Source organism: Barbatula barbatula, assembly GCF_947034865.1.
Source record: "Barbatula barbatula genome assembly, chromosome: 21".
Lineage (NCBI taxonomy): Eukaryota > Metazoa > Chordata > Actinopteri > Cypriniformes > Nemacheilidae > Barbatula > Barbatula barbatula.
Window position 1 is genome coordinate 4,241,662 of NC_136784.1, and position 22,146 is coordinate 4,263,807.

The 22,146-nt window shown below is 37.9% G+C and overlaps 2 protein-coding genes across 2 annotated transcripts in view; one reads left to right on the forward strand and one right to left on the reverse strand.

Annotated features, from left to right (window-relative positions):
- The first annotated feature begins 3,971 nt into the window (after window positions 1-3,971).
- cacng6a (calcium channel, voltage-dependent, gamma subunit 6a) lies at window positions 3,972-7,667 on the forward strand. Its single transcript, XM_079485087.1, has 4 exons — window positions 3,972-4,790; window positions 4,872-4,946; window positions 5,220-5,357; window positions 5,993-7,667. The coding sequence occupies exons 1-4, from the start codon at window positions 4,397-4,399 to the stop codon at window positions 6,226-6,228; spliced, it is 843 nt and encodes a 280-aa protein (XP_079341213.1). The 5' UTR covers window positions 3,972-4,396; the 3' UTR covers window positions 6,229-7,667.
- A 3,793-nt stretch (window positions 7,668-11,460) lies between these two features.
- Window positions 11,461-22,146, reverse strand: part of cacng8a (calcium channel, voltage-dependent, gamma subunit 8a) — a gene marked incomplete at its 3' end in the record, with an annotated part of 92,348 nt that continues 81,662 nt past the window's right edge. Inside the window, exons 2-6 of the mRNA XM_079484121.1 lie at window positions 16,694-16,801; window positions 14,965-15,192; window positions 12,602-12,685; window positions 12,376-12,516; window positions 11,461-12,248 (exon numbers count right to left, since the gene is read on the reverse strand). Of these exons, the coding sequence (XP_079340247.1) occupies window positions 11,461-12,248; window positions 12,376-12,516; window positions 12,602-12,685; window positions 14,965-15,192; window positions 16,694-16,724 (1,272 nt within the window). The 5' untranslated portion in view covers window positions 16,725-16,801. The remainder of the gene's footprint in view (window positions 12,249-12,375; window positions 12,517-12,601; window positions 12,686-14,964; window positions 15,193-16,693; window positions 16,802-22,146) is intronic.

Below are 22,146 nucleotides of genomic sequence, written 5' to 3' on the forward strand. Positions count from 1 at the left end.
TTGGCTAAACCTACAGTACGGTGAAGAGAAGTCTGGTGATACACTGTAAAAAATGACACAGTTTTCCCATTACTTTGAATCAGCAAAATGATTTAACCAAATGCAATTTGATTTTTTAAGTCAATTATGCTGAAGTGACTTGAAAAAAGCCAATTTGATAAAACCTAAACTCTGAACTAAAGTTGAATTTCTGTAGGTGGAACTTCCAACAGTGCACACATTTGCAGACAGAAATAACAATGTTTTCTCTATTCCATATCCCAGTCCTAACCTGAAAGCTCAATTGGCACTAATCTCTTTATCTCATTCTCTAACTGTGCGTCAGGACAAAGCTTAATACGTTCACACTTGGATGACTGTCTGCACATGCGGAGGAAGTGAGGCATTATGGATGCTGATACAAAATATATGTGTTATTCACACAGAACATCAACAAAAATGATTGCATCTACCGATTGTATCAACCTGGGTACTCGTCTAGAATGTGATAACCTGTAGCTCAACAGCAAGAGCAGGCTAGCGACATAAAGGTCATGGGTTCAAATGCTTGAATTTACTCATTTTGGGATGAAACAGCCATAATGACCAAATATTAAATAAGTTAAATAAAGTAAAAAATAAAAAAAACTCAAGAGTCTCACCTTTACATTAGTCGGTGAGTTATGCAAATTCATTTATGCAGCAGTATTGCTAGTGGTAAGATTTTAGCAGACAATGATTTTCATAAAGCATCGCATCTCAAAAACAAACTGAACAGGCAATACATAAATGGGAATTGAAAAAAAATGTTATAGTATACCTTATTTACATTCAACATCTGAATATGGGGTGTGTACAGACGGTCCGGGGGACCTCTGACTGGTGGCGCCACCTGCTGGCCAGCGTTCCGAGGTTCTTCAGAGGTTAGCGAGTGCACAGTCCACAGAGCCATCGCCATGCTGAGCACATAAGACTGCAGCACAGTGTCTGTCTCGCTCCGTCTCCTTGCTGGTTCTCTTTTTGTCTGTCTGATAAAGCCACATAATACAAATGAGAATGTCCCGTGTCAGTACATCATAGATTCATTGAACAGATTGAATACAAATCGCAGTTTCAAAGGCTGTTTATGCTGCAGTAATGTCAAGAGCACATATTTTAGATCAGCAGTTCACACTTAATAGATAAACATGGTGTGTTAACAACGAGTATGTGCAGTTTGTACTACCTGCAATAGTGGCATTAACTACACATTATATACACATTAACTACACTCTATATTTAAATATTTTATTAAAGACGAATTAAAAATGGTGTATTAATGTTGCATTGGTGTGTTTGGAGTATAAATTAAAGCTCGTTGGCAAAAATTACATGTGTAAAGATTATAAAGACAGGAGAATGACTAGAAAAATGAGAATAAAAAAATATTGATAACAGATAAAACTGTAGTCAATGTACACTTTATTACTGAGTTTCATTTTGCTTTTCTATGCATAATTTTGTATAGATTAATAAAATATTCCCTGATATTGCCATTTTGCCAAACAATTTTCTCCAACAAATACCCTTAAAGTTTAATGTTTTGTACCAAACATTTCATACATATTTTGATGATTGAATCTAACCTGATGGGACAATAAAAGCAACAATTGTTCAAATATAACTTTTGGCCAGTACTGTCCAGTACAGACAATAAATCTCTAATCTTCATTTATTCACTTTAAAACAATGTCTTCAAACATTACAAATTGGGATAAGATTTCACATTTATAAAATGGCATGTGCCGGGTATCAATATAACATGCTCAAAAGTATACAAAACTCAATTTACTACTGTAAATGGTTTATGATGGAAAGAGCTTTGATTCAATTTTGTTTAAAACAAATCACTACACACACTTTGGTTTGTCTGCAGCAGACAAACTATTGGAAGAAATGTGAAGCGTGCAAACTGCTATCATGAGACACAGGAACCAACAAACTTACTCAAAAATCTCCAAAACACTGTTAAGAATGAAAATTTGTGTCCACTACCGTACATCTGTCCCAAGTAAATATGTATAAAAATCGATTAAAAGGGTATTTGAATCCATTCAAATCAATTAGAAGACTTTACAAAATTGACAATGCCTTATGTCAACTAAATAGAAATTATGGCGTTTTTCCTAATTTTGTAAGCATGGAAAATGTTGTCACTTTCAAATCCCCATGAAATCAAAAGTTTGTTAATATAAATATGTTAGCTTTAAAGTGTTATAAGCTATTGTAGTGTGCTCCAAAAATGACGAAAATCCACATTTATTACATATACAGTAAGCACAAAATTTACGGTCTCTCAATAAAGATTGACAAGATTTGATCGGTCGGCACTTCAGTTTTCTCATCAAGTTTTTGGCTGTGAGGTAAATGAAACACTATTAACTATCATAAAGTCACTCAATACAGTATGTCCCAGCCTAAATTTAAGTGTAAATGTTTCAAAGCACCCCAGTGAGACTTTAAATAGCAAAAATGTTTTTTAATAACAAAGCAATGTTCATTCTAAAAAAAACTATTCCTATGTTAAAAATGTTGTTCTATATAATCACGCTTGTGCTGCTGCCAATGAAAACCAATATTTAAAGTGAACCTCTCTGCTTGATATACTGACAGTGAGGTGCCTCAGACCTCCAGACCTCGTTTTCCCAGAATACACTCGCAAACACCCACACACATCCCATAACCTCAACTCGGGCTCAGAGCCATGCTTTTTAATGTCATTAACAGGTGGCTTTCTAAAATAGAATCAAGAAGACACACATGCATGGAGACGCAGCGAGATACAAACATTAGACTGACATGGAGACCATGTACTGAAATCTCAGACACACTCATGAAGTAACAGCTGACTGACACAGACAGACATATCCTTGTGGGCGTGATCTTTTGGGACGCAAGCACCCCTCACCCCCAATGCTGAGAGGTAACAGAGTGCCAAATCGACGTCCTCTTCTAATCTTTACTTTCTGGCCGTCTCTGAGAAAACGGCAAAGCGCTCCACGTGTATTCAACAGTCATCAGGTCAGCTACTTGTTTGTGCTGTTGGGATATGTACGTACTTGCATTAAGTGTCATGCAAATTGAAAATATGTTTTAATGTTGTCAGTGTAGAACTGATCATGTTTTTCATACTTGCATACTGGAGCACGGCATTATGCTTCAAGAAAACAAAGACGTCATGTGTCTCCCAACACTGGTGACTCAGTCCATTTAGCAGTATTAGCATGTTGTGTTAGCATGTCTAGTTATCCACACTTGAACTGACTTCCGCTAATAGTTACCTCAAGAAAATGTGTTGAATTGAAACAAAATGTTTGGTTATGAAAATTGTTGGGTTATTTCAATGCATCGTTGGGTCAAATATGGACCAACCCAATGGTTGGGATAAATTAACCCAGAATATGGTTATCTTTGACTCAGAAATAAGTTAAAACAACACAGCATTTTGGATCAAAACAACCCATAATAGGTACATTTATTAGCAAACTGTTGGGTTTGTAACTTTTTGACCCAATTACGAATTTTATAATTCTTTTTACAAAGTCTTGTTTGAAGTGCAGCTTTCCGTCCCACTTAGACAACAAGTTACTGTATGGATGACGTATCAGTAACTAACACCAGTTTGTTTTGTTTGTCAGGGGCAGGTGCATAAGACATCAACAAGACCACAATAATAACCAGCAGAGAAACTTATATCCAAATAATGGCACAGAATTTCTGCTTTGCAAACACCCGTGAAGAATCTTAAAATAGTTCAAAAACAATTTTGGAATCAGATTTTCTATCTATGCAAAATGAACATATCCGTCACATGTTTACTCAGAAAACAAAGCTGATAAATATGAGTCACCAGGCATCAGTCCACAGCTCAGCCAACCATTATACTAATACGTGTTTTTATATTCCTTGCATTTTCCTAAAATCTCCCGTATCATCATGTTCTTCATTTTTAGAGTAACCAGCCTGATTTCATCATTACCTCTTCATCATTTCCACCTTGAAGCATTCGTGTCCACGCCGTTTTTAAAATGTTACGTGGTTGGAGAGCAGCTTCCTGCAAACTTTTATTTCCTTCCCCACCCCTCCCAGCTTCAATTAGCCGTCCATTCTGGTCTTAACTACAGCATCATTAACTCTGCCAGATCCTTTGGGAATTTGCACTGTATGCAAAGCACTCACTATATCGCCTCTAAAAACGTTCGACTAGCTGAGATTGATCCGGCAAAATCCATCTAACACAATCTCCTCCTACATTAACCATTCATTTGCAATCTTATATTCATTTCAATCATCTCGAGGACTTACATGCCCTTTCAAAATAAGCCATTGACTGTCATTCACTTATCTGGATTTTGTAAAGCTGCAAATCAAATCAATCATGTGGTCCACGTTCGTCGTTCAGGATGAAGAGTCAAGGACAGCGAATGCGCTTGCTGGCACGCACCAAGCTTCTGGTGGGCTGAAAGGGCGCGGGGGAAGACACAAACCGCGACACCGAACATTCTCCAGTTCTGCTGATGCCATCAGCGAAAGCCAGGAGGGCAAGATCAAACTTACATTTTTCATTGCTGTAACAGGCATCATGCTTACTGTGCTAGGGGTGGGCACAGAATTTTGGGTGGAGATGGCACCGTCAAAGGACTTCTACAACAATGAGACTTGTCTGGCTGCACATTATGGTTTGTGGAAATGTTGTATAAAGACTTTCTGGGTGTCAGATATCGACCCATCGCGGGACAGTTGTGGGCCTTTGGACCTACAAACACAAGGAGGTAAGATCAGTTACCCACAGTTAACAGCACTAGAATGATATGCCTGACAGAATAACGTCACCTGTTTGGATCCTGTTCTAGAACCCAACTGCACCTTTTTTAAGTTCTACACCACAGGCGAGAACACTGTCCTATTTCAGAAAACGCCAGAAAAGAGTGAGTCATCTTCCCAATTCCCTGTCTATCTTTAGATTGTGAACTCGTATCACTAATTTGTTGTTTTTTGCACTGTGTGCTCCCCCACATACAGTATCATAATTTGATACCTGGGTGTCGGTTAAGTAACAAATAATATAACAAATCAGATGCAGATGAATGACAGGTACAATAGCAGCTAACATACAATACAACTGTCTTCGCTTTATTAAAGCATCACATGTACTGGGTGTCTATCACGTAAAGTAGATATAACCCCTCTTCATCTTTCAGATCTGACTGTAGCGTCGACCATGTTTGCCATCTTTAGTCTTTTCCTGATGGCGACAGGTACCATCTGCATCATTATGGCAGTCAGCAAAGGCGTTCAATTTTTCTTGAAGCCAGCCTCTGTTTGCTTCATTCTTTCAGGTAATGAATTCAAAACATATACAAATTACAAATGCACTGTGTGGTCAAACATGCTTTTTTAACCATTTCTCAAACTCTATGCTGAGAAAGCTTTTCACGAGAAGTAAAGAACATTTACATAATTCATATGAAAATGTTTATATAAAGATATTGTATTGATTTTATGCACCAGTGGGAATCCGTGTACGTAGAACGTTTTCACAATGAGTTCGTTTTTTTTAAACAGGACCCAAGTGTGAAAACGCCGTAAAACAGACACTTTTTTCTATGCATTATTTTTTGTATATTTGAATAAAACCCCTATCCGCTGGAGTGCTGTAGTTTGCTTTTTTCTGCCAAATAATTGTGTCCACAAAAAATCATTAAAGTTTTTTTTGCCATACGCACCTCATTAAAAGCAAACACTACAAATGGGACATTACTTTTGGCCACTACTGTATCTGCTAAATACAATGCATTGTCAAATTAAAAAACATATTTACAACCATTGCTGAAGGCTTTATTAAACATTGCCCAGTAAATGTATTAGTAAAAGCAGAACACGCCAACACACAGTGTTTCTCCCAAACAATAAACACTGTTTTGTGTACAATGAATAAAATGTCATTTATCTTTCCCTCTCTGTTTCTCTTCAGGTGTCTTAATCTTCCTCTGTCTCATTGTCTTCCACCAATCAGTGCTCTCATATTTGGCAAGTGACCAGTCCATACCTCTCCATCATGAAATGTCATGGTCAGTAACATGCATGGCCTGTGCGGGGACTCTGGTTGTCATTGCTGGGGCCTTGTTTTGGGTCCTCGTCCTTCCATACAGCCCTTGGGAAAAGTGCCTACGTAAAAAGAATAGTGACATCCAGCAGTGTGGAGGCTGAAGTGCACCTCATCCAATTTTGCACTGTCCTGTTGTTTATTCTGTGGAACAGATTCTATATTTTCATCCAGCTTGGAGAATCTGGAATGCAAAAGGATTCAAGTACTACTTATCTACTGGTCTAAGAATATGTATCAAGATAATGTAATGTTTTTATCTTTGTTTGGTGGTTGGCAACGTGTAGCATGAATGTTAGACATGTTTTGGCACTGGAAGATATGGTGTAGGAAATGGAACAGGAGGTGGGCCAGGCATGCTGGCAGAAAACACAAGCCATTATATGACAGAACTGTTCCGTGCCTTAAATATGAATCCCACAAGGATGGGCAATGACTAGAATATATAAGCTATATTTTGAATTTAAACAAATCTTGCAATCGTATTGCAACACTTGTCGCTGTATTATGTTTGTTAACTGAATTCATTTTAGGAGCCAATCTGAGTTTGCTTCAAATTGTACAACTAATTCTGTTAACTAAATTTGGTCATGTTCAATATCTAGGAATGTTATATTTTAGACACAGAAGAGTAGTTGTTGCAGTTACAGTATACTGTATGAAGTATGTATGATATCTTGAGAAACAGCAAACTGGGACAGTGGTTCTCAACAGGTTAATAACAGGCTGCAAATATGTTTTGGTGGGCAGAAGGAAAATTAAACATGTGTATACAGTAGCTAGGATAGTGGAAGTTGTTTCTTAAAGATTAAAAAAGGGAAGAGAAAATGTTTCCCATATATTCGCCCCAGGCAAATTCATCTCTAACTTAGTAGAAACCAGACAGATTTGGCCTAAGCATTGAATGACATGGCCTTTTCCTAACACCATCAAACCCCCTTAGCTGGATTGTTTCATAGGGCAAAGTGTATCATATTCATTGGCCAGGTTAAATGTACTGATTCTAAACAGTACAAAATAAAGATTCCTTTAAACTGAGATGCAATAACATGGATGATAAAACTGCCCTCCCTGAGCCCCACTTATCTCTCCAAAAACTAAATCTAAAATAAAAAGTTTTTATTGTTTCCCCCTCAAATTCCCCACATTCTTACAATAGTCAAACTCATTCTTTCAATTACACCACACACTTTCCCCCCACACACAACCTTTATTTTTCCTTGCTGCAGGATTTCAAAGGGTTTACAAAGGCTCTCTCTCCTTCAGTAACCTGCATCATCTGTCTTCAAATTAGTCCAACCCACCCATCAATTAGCAAGTTAGTGGTTGTACATTCCAAACCATAGCAGGAGAGAGAGAGAAGAAATACTGTATAAACATGTTTGTCTTGTTAAAGATTCTATTTGTTTTCTTTTCAGAAGATAATTACATTCTCCTGGAATGTCTACAAATTTTTGCCCATATTTTGACTTGTTTTACAATTTTTGCTGTGATTTTCAAAGTCTTACTGTGCATACGCATTTTTAATAAATGGGTTTCATTTACTGTGTGATATAAATGAACTTATGACCAAAGAAGTGTAGTTTATTTTATTATAACTCGTTCCAGCAGCAACAACGTTATCTGGCCCAATCTTAACTTAATGTGGACCTCTGTAAGGAATCTTTAACTGTTGGGTAGTTTTGATTTAATCCAATACAACTAACATACAATATAATTTTCATATAAATAATATCATTATAAATTAAATGTATAATAAAATGTCATATTATAACCAAACACAGACCGAAAGTTAAATTCGGGCCAGGCGTATGAGTCTGATGAAGCCGTCTAGATTCCTGTAGCCTTGTACCATTGACTTCAGAACAGCATACAGTTCATGTGTGATCCACACACACGGATCCGGACCTTTGCTTCGTTCTATCCGGACCGCCAAACATAGCCTAATAAACCATTTAAAACTTGAAACTTTTATGGTTGTTTAAATTGAGCAGCGGGTCTTCACAACTGAGAATCACATTACATGTGCTCTCAGGAACATTTATGTAATATATCTTAAATATTTTTTATATAAAAAATATATTGTCCGGACCTCCGTTTGGAAGAAATATAAAGACCGGACCTCTTGGAACTTTAATTTAATACCCCTTTCCTACATGAACCTATGAAAATACATTCTGTTGCTTGTTTCGTTTTTCGATGACTGCGTGCCAACCATTGTGTGATGGTTTCCTCAGTTGAATGAATGCAAATTAATTTCACAAAAACTCGATGCAGCTTCAAACTACGAACAGAAGCACGTCAGACCTCTCCAGATATCCATCTCGCTGTCAATCCCACTCGCCTCATTTCCTCCCCACCGCTTTCCTCTAAATTTAGAGCGTGGCCAATCGTGCTCCAGAGGACGCAAGCGACACAAACAAGGATTAGAAGTGCCGTTTCCCTCGCTTACATTTCAGCCAAACCTCCTGTGACTTTTGTTTATCTCACAGCGTTGGGAGAAAGTGACCATCTCATGGCTGTATTGGTCTTGCTGATTTGTTTAAAATCTACCCCTTGATTGACATGTGGCAAGCTTCGGTTACATATCGGGTGTCTTTACCTTGTGACCTAAATAATTATGCCAACCACATAGCAATTGTATCTTCTGATGAGTTGCACACATAGTCTTGTGTATGTTTGGCCTATCTTTAAATCTGCCCTTGTTGCTTTGACATATGAACGTTACACAAACTTGCACCTTCAGTTAGCTTGTGGTCGCACGGGACACCTGATCTGAAACCTACCCGCAATAAAGCAGGTTAACAGTTCTAGAAGGTACCAGTGATGATGTAATGTGACACAGAAGAAACTATTTTTGCTCCGATATTTCTGTTTAATAGCTCTGGAGACGTGATTGAGCTCTTTGCAGTATTTCATTTACTGTATGTAACATCATACATGTTTCTCCTTAAATTGCTTCAGTCAAACAGAATCAATTGTTAAAATACATTAAATGTAGATTGCATTGGTAAAAAATAACCTGTATTTGGATCAATTTGATGAGAAATGTTTGAGTTCACATTGAAATCTTAAGTAATATTGAAGTTTGATAGAAAATCTGCTCAGTTTGTAACATTATTGAGATCTCTTCTGAAACTCAAGAGACATTTGTGAGATTAATCTGAGATGCAAGAAACTTGGCTCCCTATTCAATCTCAATGATGTCTATGAAAGATAATTGCGATATAAAGGGATCTCATGTGTGGTTGTGTCATATGGTGTCAGAAAACAATGAAATTAATCATGAAAAGAAATTCTTTATTAAATGTTCCCTAGAGAACTTGATGGACACAGGCACGCACACACAAATGAGACCCCGGTGTCTGCATTTTTGATAAAAGAAGTGTGTCACTTTCAGTCATGCCCTTCCCTTGAGCAAGGCGTGGGCATTAAAGCTTTGTTCCCTGTATATAATTACAGTGTTTGTGTGTGAAGCTTCACTCCTGTATTCATTCCCGCTCCCCTGGGCGTGATCTCCTCAAGGCTAGTGTAGGGCATTTTAAGGCATGCGTGATGCTTTCAAGATGCCTTATTCTGCTAAATGCAACACTGCATGTCTCCTTTGTAAAGAATCTCAGAATGCAATGCAATGTTGATTATTGATAGAATTGTATCTTGTTACATGTTGTTTCTAAAACACAAATTGGTCTAAAATGAATAAAGCCAGTACTTAAGGTACTTCTGGTGCTACCATGCTAATTCTGATCAAATGTATTGTTAGATCTTTTGCAGTGTCGCTTCCCACGAAAAGCATTTTCTCTTGAAATTGCTCGGGAAAATAAAAATGTGTCAAATATTAAAATACATGAAGGGTGTGGAGGGGTAATTAATCTAGATTTGATGAGAAATGTTGAAATCTTCAATAGTATTGACTTCACATTGCAGATTTGGCAAATCTGAGCTCAGTTGGTGACATTGTTAGGATCTCCTATAAAACTATAAGATCTCTGGCTCTTCTCTGAGATCAGGAGAACAATTTTCTCTTTTCCATAATCTATCCATTTGATATCATTGAGGAGAACAAATTTTGATATTAAAGTGATCTGTTTTTTTCTTTCTCATGGGCGGATGAATATCTTTGTGATGCTTTTTGTAAAAATGTTTGAATTTACATGCATATCAAATCCCCGTAGTCTGGGCCTGGATGTCGACCTTTCCTTTGACCCAACTCTGTCATCCTAAATCCATCTGCATGACCGCATATACACATAATGCACAGAAGTCGGAAGACAGAGCGTTATGAATATATAATATATTAGATATGAACCATGCATACAAAGTTACAAAGAAACATGAAAACAAAACACTGCAGTCAAAACTGCTACCAGTATGCACATCTCAGTTTTAGACATTCATAGAATATATCCGATTTTATTTTACCAAAAACTTTTGTTCCACACACACACACACACACACACACAATTATATATACTGTATATATATTTATAATAGCCTATATATTTAATAGTTTTTTTGTCTTTTCTGGTGAGGTTTTTTAGGTATAGATATTGCTCCCCTTCACTTCTGTCTCTTTCTTGTTCTCGTTTTTACTTCCAGTCCCAAATGAGTCTCAACAGCAGTTCCTTATTATCGGTATACTATCATAACAATATAAAGTTAATATGATAAATCAAATATTTTCATATGAATACTTAACTACTTTTACACTTACGGTTACTATAAAAAAAATCCACAGATCTAAATATTGTCTTTGTAAAAACCCAAAAACATTTAATAATAAGTCACGCTCTCGCAAAGTAACACATGCTTGACACTGAATGACATCATGAAGAATAGTGTCAACATGTGTGAGAAAAAAAAAATCACAGTTTGAGTTAATCAGAGGAAATAAGTTAAATGGATAACAATGTGCAAAAAATTTAAAATACCTTAGTAAAAATGTATAAGTTAACCCAGCAATATAACAACTATACCATAAGAATAAAAAACGACAACTATATTGGAATGCTGAATAAGTTACAGGCATAACCTGATGATAAAGCACTGGAATTGAACGAGTTTGAAGAACCGAAAGATCACCATCACACACATCGAGTATTTCAACATGAATCAATAAGAAGTGCGGATGGAATTCTGTTACTCGAGTCACCATGTTCAAAAACAGAAATGAAGAGGAATAAAAGAGGATGTATTGCCATCTCGTTCACTTGCGAGTAGACTTTGCTTGTTTCTCATCCCATACTCGCTGTTGCTTTTTTAATTCTCGCCCGACCCCCTTTACTCGCAGTTCATGTAATCATTCGTTTCCCCCTTCAATCTCTTCACCTTTGTCATTACACAGGTGTTGTTCTCCTGTTGAGAGTGTTAGTGTTTGAGCTGTCTCCTTTACCCATTCGATCCAAGGTTCCCAGCCCTCGATCCCTCTCCATGTTTGCGGAGGATCCGGCTGACATGGGCGCTTGCTGAGGGCCAGAGGAAGACGAGGTATTGAGGGTGGCGTTGGCGGACGCAGCCAAGTTAGACTTGGAAAGGGAAGGCAGTGTACCCGTCATGAGCGCTCCTCCACCTCCCTCCTTTGTTGGAAAGTAATTGTGGAGCTGGTACAGCGTGGCGCGGTCCACCGTGCCATACATGGGCGGCTTACCTTCCCTACCCAGCGTGTACATGGAAATATCCCCCATCCCTCCTCCGGAGTGCGTGTGCGGGTTGGGAAGCGTGGCTACTGAAAACGGTGGGGGGCCAGCAGCCAGTGGCGGGCCAAAGTTCTTCGGAGCGATGCCTGAGGTGGGGGATTGCTCACGCGAGCGGGTCGGCTCTGCGGTGGAGCGGGAGCTGGAGCGCGACGAGCGCCGGCGGAAACGGTATCCCGGCAGCCGTAGCACAGCGGAGGTGGTGCTGCGGAAGAGGTCGGTGCGCGAACGGCAGCGCAGTTCTTTGTTGCGTTCGATGTAAATGTTGACGGCCAGAACGCCCACCACCTCCGCCAGGATGAATGACAGGCCGCCGAAGTAGAATGACCAGCCGTAGGAGTAGTGCCACTTTTTGTCTTCATCTTTTTTGGGAGAGATGTCGCTGAGCGCTGCCGAGATATAAACTATGACGCCAATGATGTTGCTCAGGCCTGGACGAATTTGGGACAGAAAGTTGTGTTCATTAGTCTAGGTTGACTAATGAATTCCCCCATTTACTAATTCCCCCATATATTTCCCCAAATATTTCATATTTATTAAGATCTGACGAAACGTTACCTGCCACCACAAACAAGATGCCTGCTCCCAAAATGATGTGTCTTTTGGTCTTATAGAACCGACTAGATGCCACACACACTCCACCTAGCAGCAATAATATGGCACTGAGGATAGGAAATATACTGGATGCCCTGACTACACCTGAAAAAAAAAAATTTTAGTGCCATCTTTTTCATACCGATGTAATGATAATGCAAATATCACCTCAGACTCATTTTTGACTTACGTAAAAGGTATTCTGCTGCATCCTGGTCATAATCAGCATCTTCTGGAAAATGATTAATCTGGGAACACACACCTCTTTTTAATCCTGAAAGAGAGAATGGAAAAGACTTGAATTGTTTAAAGTGTCAACAAATTTCATGTCTCTATATATGTTGGAGCAGCATCTCTCATTCTTGTCTGTTCCCTTATCATTTATTCTCCATGTTCATATTATTTTTGGAGGATCTTTTGACAGAAATGCAATATAAATATAAAAAACCTTACATAACGAAGCGGTATGTTGTTATTACCTCAAAATGAGCAATTTTAATCTACACACACCGCGGGTCCCCTTACATGGAATTCCCCATGTTATTTTTACAGTATAGCCCGAAACGGACAAACTGCTCTTCAGAGTGGGTTTCAGAAATATGTTATCTCCTTCGACAAAGAAGCTAAAACGTGACAACATCTTAGTCCTGTGTCAGCCACAGCCATTGTTTGCAATTCTCAACCTCACTGCTAGATGCCGATACATGTCTTACTCTGGACCTTGAATGTAAAAAATGCCAAAATAAAAAATGTTCGGATAAGAGTTTAGTTGAGCTCAGTCAGACAGTCTGTGAGGTATTTTGTTTGAAATGGATTCCAAGTAGATGTCAATTGCTATGAGTCATCACAGGTCAAAGGTATCAAGCAGTGTTCTCTTGTGATATAAACCACTCATTTTAGAGAACATGCTGGCACTGAATATCCAGTGTCTTCCAGTGCTTGTTAACATAGTTTCATGGTATGATGGCAATATTTATCGGGCTTCCAAAGCACAATATCACATTTAAAGGAGTAGTTCACTTCAAGATTTGCCCCCATTGACTTTCCATAGTAGGAATAAAAATTACCATGGAAAGTGAATGGGGCAAATATTAACTTGAGCTACTCCTTAAGTGATCAAAAACAGAGTTGACACTAAAGCAAGCCCATATTTTGCAACCACAATGCTGGAAAAAACTACATGGATATTAAATAAATATATTTTTGAACTGCTCCATCAGCTGCCTTTAAATAGTTTTCACCAAATGCAGGATCAAAATGGTGGAATAGCATATACAGCATTTTGCACAATACAAAGAAGTTGACTAAAACAAGTGATATGATAAGGCAAAATGACTTTGTTTTTGTCTGGTTTGATTATGCCGCAAATGCAATGAGAGCGCTGAATGGCACCTTTGACTTCCAATGACTCATCACATAATCATAGCCATTGAGAATGTACTCCTCTAGGTTTCTAATGCAAATGAAAAAAATACAGCTCATGTTTGTTTAAAACTATCTCTTGAGAACTGGCTGGAGCAAGAGAGGTATACGCTAGGTAAAAAAATGGCTAAACACAAATGCGTAGCATTGCAAGACCTGGAGGCTTTCAACAATGTTTTTCTAACTTTAAAGAAGCCCTTAAGCTAGCCGTAAAAAGTTAAGAGTCCTGACTGCATGTCCTAGTTTTGTTTCTTTTTAGCATACTGTACTACATATTGTACCGCAATATATATAGTCTGTTAAATCCCTAGTCTGTAAAAGCTTTTACAATTAATTTTATGAACTTTAAATTGATTTATTCAATTGAAATAAATTACGAATGAATCAAACTGACTGCAATTTATTTTAAGCCAAGAAAAAATATCTTGTTTAGGAAACCTTAACAAATGTGCTACATCTAAGAGACTTAAGTCTTAAAATACCTTCAAGCTCCACATTAATTGCGACCATCTTAAATTAGGTCATGCAAAATGGCCACATCACATAACATTGTAACAGAAATATATTTTGATAAACCGCCCAAGTCATTGTATCTTTATATAAATTGCCAATTATGTATTTATCTCAAAGTGCATTACAGTAAATGATGGCACGGTAAAAATAATTTGTTGTAATATGATGTGTTTCAAATTTGTCAAGTCAACTTTATTTATATAGCTTTTTTTACAATTTTCATTGTTACAAATCAGCTTCACAAGAAAACATATTGACTATAAGCAAAACATATAAGGTTATGCAAGTCAAAGTATTTTAATAGTTAATTAAGTAAAACTATAAAATTCTAGCAGCCCCCCCTCAGAGGGAAACCAGGCCTAACCAGGGGATTCCAGTTCCCCTCTGGCAAAAGCTGCAGCCTCTGCACAAGCTCGACAGTGCTTGCATAACAAGGCAAAATAAAAAAAGATTAGATTTAAGATTATCATTAATAATCTAATAGCGGCTGTGTTTCAGATTTGTGAATCATTTGCAAATCCTGCACAGGTGGGGACCTCCTTCATGCATCATATCCCCCTCCCGTACATACATGGTCCATTCCTCCACCCCCACACACAAACACAGAAGATAACTTACCTTCCAGGCAGCAAATCCTCCAGAGGCCGGAGTGGGTGAGGGCTCCGGGATCCTTCTTGTCCTTGTTATGAGGGTCATCCTGAGACGAGTTGGCAGTGCTGTTGCAGATGAAGGCCCGAGCGTACAGCCAGTAGTCCGTGCCAATGGCCACGGTCATCAAGGCAAAGGCTGCGAATGCTCCCACAGTGGTGAGAAGCACCTGAATTCCCTGCTCACACCACACCATGACTGGAAGAGAGAAAAAAATCACAAAGAGATTCAAGTTTTCTCAACCTAATTGACTTTCTTTCTTCCATGGAACACAAATGTAGACTGTTCACATGGTTTTTGCATCGCAATGAAAGCAAATAGTGACTAGCGACTTTCAAGATGTTAAAAATAATAAGATCGTCCAAATGAATTTCCAAATCTTCCAAAGCCAAATAAAAGCATTGCATGAAAATCTCATCTTGAAATGTTTGCTCTGCAGCCATGGTCCTCATTGACTTTGATCATTGTTATCATATAGAAACAGCAACAGATAATTCTGTGTATCATGAAAAAACGGAAGTCAGATTTGGAGGTGAGTAAATCCTGAGAATTTGTCTTTATATAAAAATGTTTCTTTAAATAAGGGGTCAACGAGATTGTAAACAGAAGATAATAAGAAAACTGAAGGGTGCAATAAGTGAACAGAGCTGAGACAAGATAACATATAAATAAAAAAAGAGTTAAGAAAGACTGCAATTGGAGCCCAAGGTTACAGGAAGAGGTTAGAGAGATGAGAGAGAGAGTCTATCGAACATATCAAGTGTTGAAAGATCAGTTCACATTTTGCGTTTGTACACAAATGTAATCTGTGAACTCAAATATAGGTTACTAAAACACAGGGTACACTTTGAGATTTTGTGAATTATACCAATGCAATTTAAAGAAATATGTATGTTTTGTGTGGAATTAAATGAGAACAAAATGTACATGTTAAATCTTTGTAAAATTGTAATAACAACCCCAATACTCTACTAGAGAGGAATGCAGGGTGGATCTTAAAAATATGAAATGTTCATAGAGTTCATAGAGTTCATAGTTCATGAATTAATATGTAACAGCAACTGCAAATATCACAATATGATCCAGAGTTCAAACGGTCACATATTTTATGCCAAAAGCTGTAGTCCCATTGAGAATCTAGTTGCCAGGCAGTTATTGAGAAGAGTTCGAAAAATCACTGTTGTTATTTTGCATTTCTTTGCATGGATAGAGCTGTAATTCATGGAAAGCTGATCTGGACAAATATATTTTGGACTATGGTATGTCCATTGACTTAATAATAAACAAAATAAATAAAGAAAATAACAAACACGGCTGAAACCAAATCAGTCAGGCAATACAATACAAGAACACGTGAGTACATTTGTGCAATCAATATTTTACGATCAATACAAATGCTTAGGAAACCTAAAGAACTGATATCAGTGACATGAAACTAATAAAACTGAATAAAAAATAATACAAAATACAGTAAATGGCCACCATTTTAAAATAATTAAAAAAAGAACAAAGCTGCATGCATGGGATACAATTTTAAAACAAAGCAAAAAGTGATAAACAGTTTCATAACACGTGAAGATGTTTGCAAGAAAGTTCACCGATAAGACAGTAAAAGGTGCGAAGCATCTACAGACTAAATCCGCAAATTAAGTTGACACAGACTCTCACATGTTGGCAGCCATTAATGAGATCTGATTACCTGGAGGAATGTGTCTTCCCTTCCCGTCCATCCCTGCAGCTCTCTGGTCCTTGTCACAGAAGATTGTACCGACCAGACCGTCCAGGCAGCATCCATCGACTGTTATCCCTGTCTCTTTCTTTCACCCCCTGCTCTCTCTCCCTCTTTTCTGTCTCTCTCTCCCCGTCTCCTGCCTGTGGGTGGGTGTAGATTTTCTAGGTTTCGCTTCCTTTCTCCTTAGAGAGATTTCATGGCATGAATCCGAACGCTTCTCCTGAGGAGAAAGAAACAATAAGGGAAAGGGCAGACAACATGTTTAAAAGCACTACGGTGTATACGTAGAACCTAGAAACAAACCTAGATGGTTACGTCGACCATACATCCGCGGGTAGAGCCAGGGATATATAAAGAAGAAGAGAGAATAGAGAAAAAGCAAGACGGAGCGTGCGCCGTTCCGTCACCATAGCAACAGCACATTCTGAAGTCGAGAACAGAACAGGATGGTGTGTGTGAGTTTGGGGGAGGGGGGTGATAATAGTGAGTGAGGTGGTGGCGATGCGGGGATTCATCATAACGTACCTAGTGATTTCAGAAACCGTCAGCTGTCACGAACTCTAAAAATCCACCTGGCGGGTGGCTTTGATCAGCACTCTCTTTTGACTATATGGTAATGACAAGCGCAACAAGGAAAGCTCATCTGTCCCCCATGACCAGCTCTAATAGTCGGTTACTGGAGTTCTGGAGACTCGTCGTCACTCTTGCTCATTCTCAGAAACAGGAGAACAAATGGTGAGGTAACCAACATCCCAGCCAGACAAAGTGACAGACCGAGGAGGTTACACCAAATAGTATTCATAACAAATATAAGTAAAAAAACCTGAAAATCAAAATGAAAAATCTCCACAGAGATTCTAAATATATTTTTTAGCTAGGCTGTATACATTACATACTCATAGATGTTGGCTGTAAGTTGCATAAATAAAATAAATATTATGATAAAATATTAAATAAATACATGTTGATGTTATAATAACGTTATAATTATGACCATATTATTATTGTTACACTTAACATTGCGACGGCTTATTATTATTTCATGGCATAAAGTATTGCAACAGTGTTCCTGTAGTTCAATTGGTATAGAGGACTGCAAAGGTCATGGGTTCGATCCCTCGGGAACATACATTACATGCTGATCCAACCTTGAATGCGCTATAAATTGCTTTGGATAAAAGCATGCGCTAAATAAATTAATTGTCAAATATTGATAATATACACAGTATAAGTAAGATTTCTTTGCAAAACACTTCCAGGCACTACAAAGCAGACTATTGGTCAAAGCAAGCTAGAGATTTTATAATAAATATGAATGAACCCCCCAAGGGCAGTGATGGACTTGCTTACTGTACTCAAGCATTCATATAGGTATACGTGCCATGTCTGACAGAACCAAGAGGATTCAGACACCTTGCAGAAATGCTCGCACACACCACTCACAATCATTTGATAAACCTTGTGCCAGTTTATACTGCATGTATTAATACTGTTCTCACATAGTAAAGCGTTAAGAGCAAGTTAAAGTGTATAGTTGACAATATACGCACTAGGGAAGATCGCGTCTGGTGTGAATGTATGAATGAATGAACTGACGAACGAAGACGCGTCAAATGAACTTGAGGTGCACTTACATTTGCAGTGCTTAAGAATTGCTAGGAAATGGCGAGTGTAAATGGTCAACTTTGGTTGCTGAAATGGTCAGTCGGTGCCACCACGCAACACGAAGAGATTTTGCGGAACCAAACTGATTTGTTGTTTTGATCTTAAACGGGATGAGAGAACATCAAAAACAATGACCGATCTTCTCAGTCACCAAGATGATTGACAGGTCTCTCCCAAGACGAGGGAGCGCATCGGATAGCTAACGTTCAGTTCGCGCGCGCGTCTCCATTGAGATCGCGCGTAAGCGCGTTCACGGACGAAAATGTACAATATTCCCAAACATGTGTTTATCAATATGAATATCACGATTAGGCTCAAATAGATGCGAACGAATAGCGCATATATCGAGCGAAGGCGTAAACAGCATCCTTGTGAATACATTTTCTTTATTTTCTTTGAACGAAACTAATATGAAATAAGCAATTTGTATGAAACACGCGAATGCTGATTAATTGTGGGTTTTTTCCGCCTTACCTCTGCAGTTTAAACGCGTATTCCTGTTGCTTTTGCCCGTAATTATCTGAAGCGCTTCTGGAGAGGCGGTGAATGAGGGGGCGGTAGGAGACAGTTGTATTCATATGAATAAGGGATGCTGAAGCAGGAATTATAGACGACAGGACTAGCTTAACATGTACCAAAACATACATTACAGTTTTGGAAACAGGTCGACACACAAATCGAACAAAACATGGATTCTGTCAAGAAAGTTAAGAATGGACTAGTTACTTGAGAGTTTAATAGCACGTACACGATCTTTCTGAATTATTGGATTGTTCTTCAGACTGACGGGTTCTGTTGTACACTTTGTTCAGGTCATTTTCTTACAGTGAATGTGGCAATGGCAATGGCAACATTGCTGTCCTAGGGACATTTTATATGCTCATGGGAACAGAACCCTGCCAAATATGTTGGACTTCAGCTTACATAAACCATATAATTTCTTGGAAACAGTTGCCACTTGCCAGTATAATTTTGGTATGTGTGACACAGATAGAGAAAGTGGTTCCCAAACATTTAAATTCCACAACAAAGGACATGTGTAATTGATCTCGAGACCCACACAAATATTTTTAAACAGAAATTCTCTATTAATAGAGGGTTTTTTGTTTTATTCTGTCATTGTATTAATAATATATGCAGTTTGTAATTGCAAACATACTGGGAAATATAATGCAATATATTAAATGATAAAGTGCTTATTTTTGAATATATATAAAAAAGCAATTTTACAATATATTCTAATATTCTTACAATTAATTATGACATTTTCAAATATATATAAAAGGATTGTATATACTGACACATGGTATATTAAAATCTTTTTTACAGAAAGAAAAATAAGTAAGCGAATACCAAGATACTATCAAAATCTAGGCCTTAACTGAACTAAACTATTTGTATCATTCACTTCACCAGGCAAGTGACTCTATATTTATTCAAATACACTGGAAACACAACATTTGGAATATCCAGCCTGTCAGGGTGTTAGCCATGGCTCGGGCACAAAAATAAGAAACAGGCCAGGGTCAATGCAGAATCTAACATTCGACTTTTAACGTGAATGTCATTTTGATCTATCGGATCAAGACTTATTTGTGTGTCCATATCATATGACCTTTTTAATGCTGTGGTCTACTTGCCTGACTAATTCTAAGGTATTCAATTTCATGTGTTCGTGGACTCACATGTTCTTGAGTTTTATCCTCTAAGGGAGAGATAAGGAAGAGCCATGGAGTGAGAGACAAATCGGCCGCTGTTCGCCCACACATCTTCAGTTAGAGAAGAACCACTGATTATCACCACTCAGCTCTAGTGCGCATAAAACATCCACAATGCCTGAGCACACGTTGAGCGATACATGTATATTAAACACTGTGGCTCTTTGTCTGTGTGGGTGTTTATGGCAAAGCACTTGCATTACTAAGATACAGGTACAGGAAATATTTCCTAACAAGGAATGGTGCATTATGTAAATGACTCCACAAGAGCATTGTTCAAGGTCTTTAAAATGAGGAGATAAGTCAATGCTCTGACAAACAAGGCCCAGACATAAGCAAGTTCTCAGAAGTCCTCATTACTAACACACTGACCCATTCATTCGCACTCCTCCGTCTTTTACTCAGCCCTTCACAACTCTGTCACTCTCACTCACCCCGCAATTCCTTCCCCCCCGGGTTTGGTAATATTTCGTCTCACCTCGCTTTTGTGGTTGTAAATCATTGTGCCACAACACATTGCGGACTATCTCTCCGTCCTACACAAAATGTATACTGTAGTTATTTTCACAAGACCATATATAATATTGAAATCTACTAATATACAAATAAACCCCAGAATAACTACAACAAACCACCAAAAGTGTATTAAGAAAATCCACAAGAACTTGCACCGTGCAGTGTATTAAAGATATTTATGATGGAATTTTGTTTTCAAATTTTTATTTTATTAAGCAAATACCGGATCACAAAGAAATGCCACCCATTGGATAAATAATAATAATAACAAACTGTCATCATCATCTTAAGTATCAGGCACACTTGCTTTGCATTTTGGAATGAACATTTAAAAATAACAGAACAGAAAAAGAGAGAGAGAGAGAGAGAGAGAGAGAGAGAGAGAGGTGTAAAAGGGAAAAGACAAGGCAAATGAGTGAGGCAGCTTTAGCCTGATGGAACTCTGAGAGAGTCAAATGAAGACAGAACAGCCCACAGGGATAAAGCACAAAAGATGAAAAAGGGTATGAAGATGAAAAATGCCATGCAAAATGGTACATACATATTTATAAGTCAAACCTCTCAGTACAGAACGCAGTACAACAAATGTCAGCCAGAACCATGAGAGCACAAAGCCTTTTCCAAAGCCATTATTAATGAAAGATAAGAAACAAAAACAGGTATTCACACTTTTAACTTAAAAGCAGATTATACCATCTCCATCTATACCTAAATGAATAAATATTTACTTTTCTCTTTTCATTTTTAATATACTCTGTAATATATTTACTATTTCGGCATATCCCAACTGCAATATGGCTACAACTTGTTATGTGCATTTCTTTACTATCCAGCAGGAGCCAGTCCTGGTTTTCATAACTATTTATCTATCATAACCATTTGTTTTGAATATTTACACACAAGAATGGAATGGAAGTTACAAAAGTCTGGAAATTTGTCATGCTTTATGCACGAATCTACATTTTTAAATAAGCATTTAAAATAAGAATTATAGAAGGTAACTGATGAATACTTATTCAATATTTTCTTCAATATTCAATTTGGTATACTTTAGAATGTCGGGAAGATTTATCGGTGTGACAAACATATTGAGGTTCAATTTGCTGCAATGCTCATTTATTGCAGCATCTGCAGGCACTTGGTATGGAAGTGCTGACTCAGAGTTTAGTCATCTGCCTCATTGTAGTCAATGAATTGAATACGGATGTCATGTAGCCTGTGTTGCAGATTCACACCAGGTACTTCAGGCAGACGTTCAGATTATTTGATGTAGTACTTATGATGTACCGCTAGATGGTGCTTGACACCAAGGGCGTAATAATGTGTAAAACTCATTTTCAAATCTCATTTACTTGCTGTGAACAAGAGAATGATATCAGCAGACAAGAACATTGCATTGCATATTGCATTGTGCTATATTTTTGGTTCCGTAATGATGTTCCTCATATACTTATTTCTTTAAAGCGTTATGTTGCAAGGGGCCGTATGAGGACATCTAAGCCATACGGGTAGTTTTTGAAA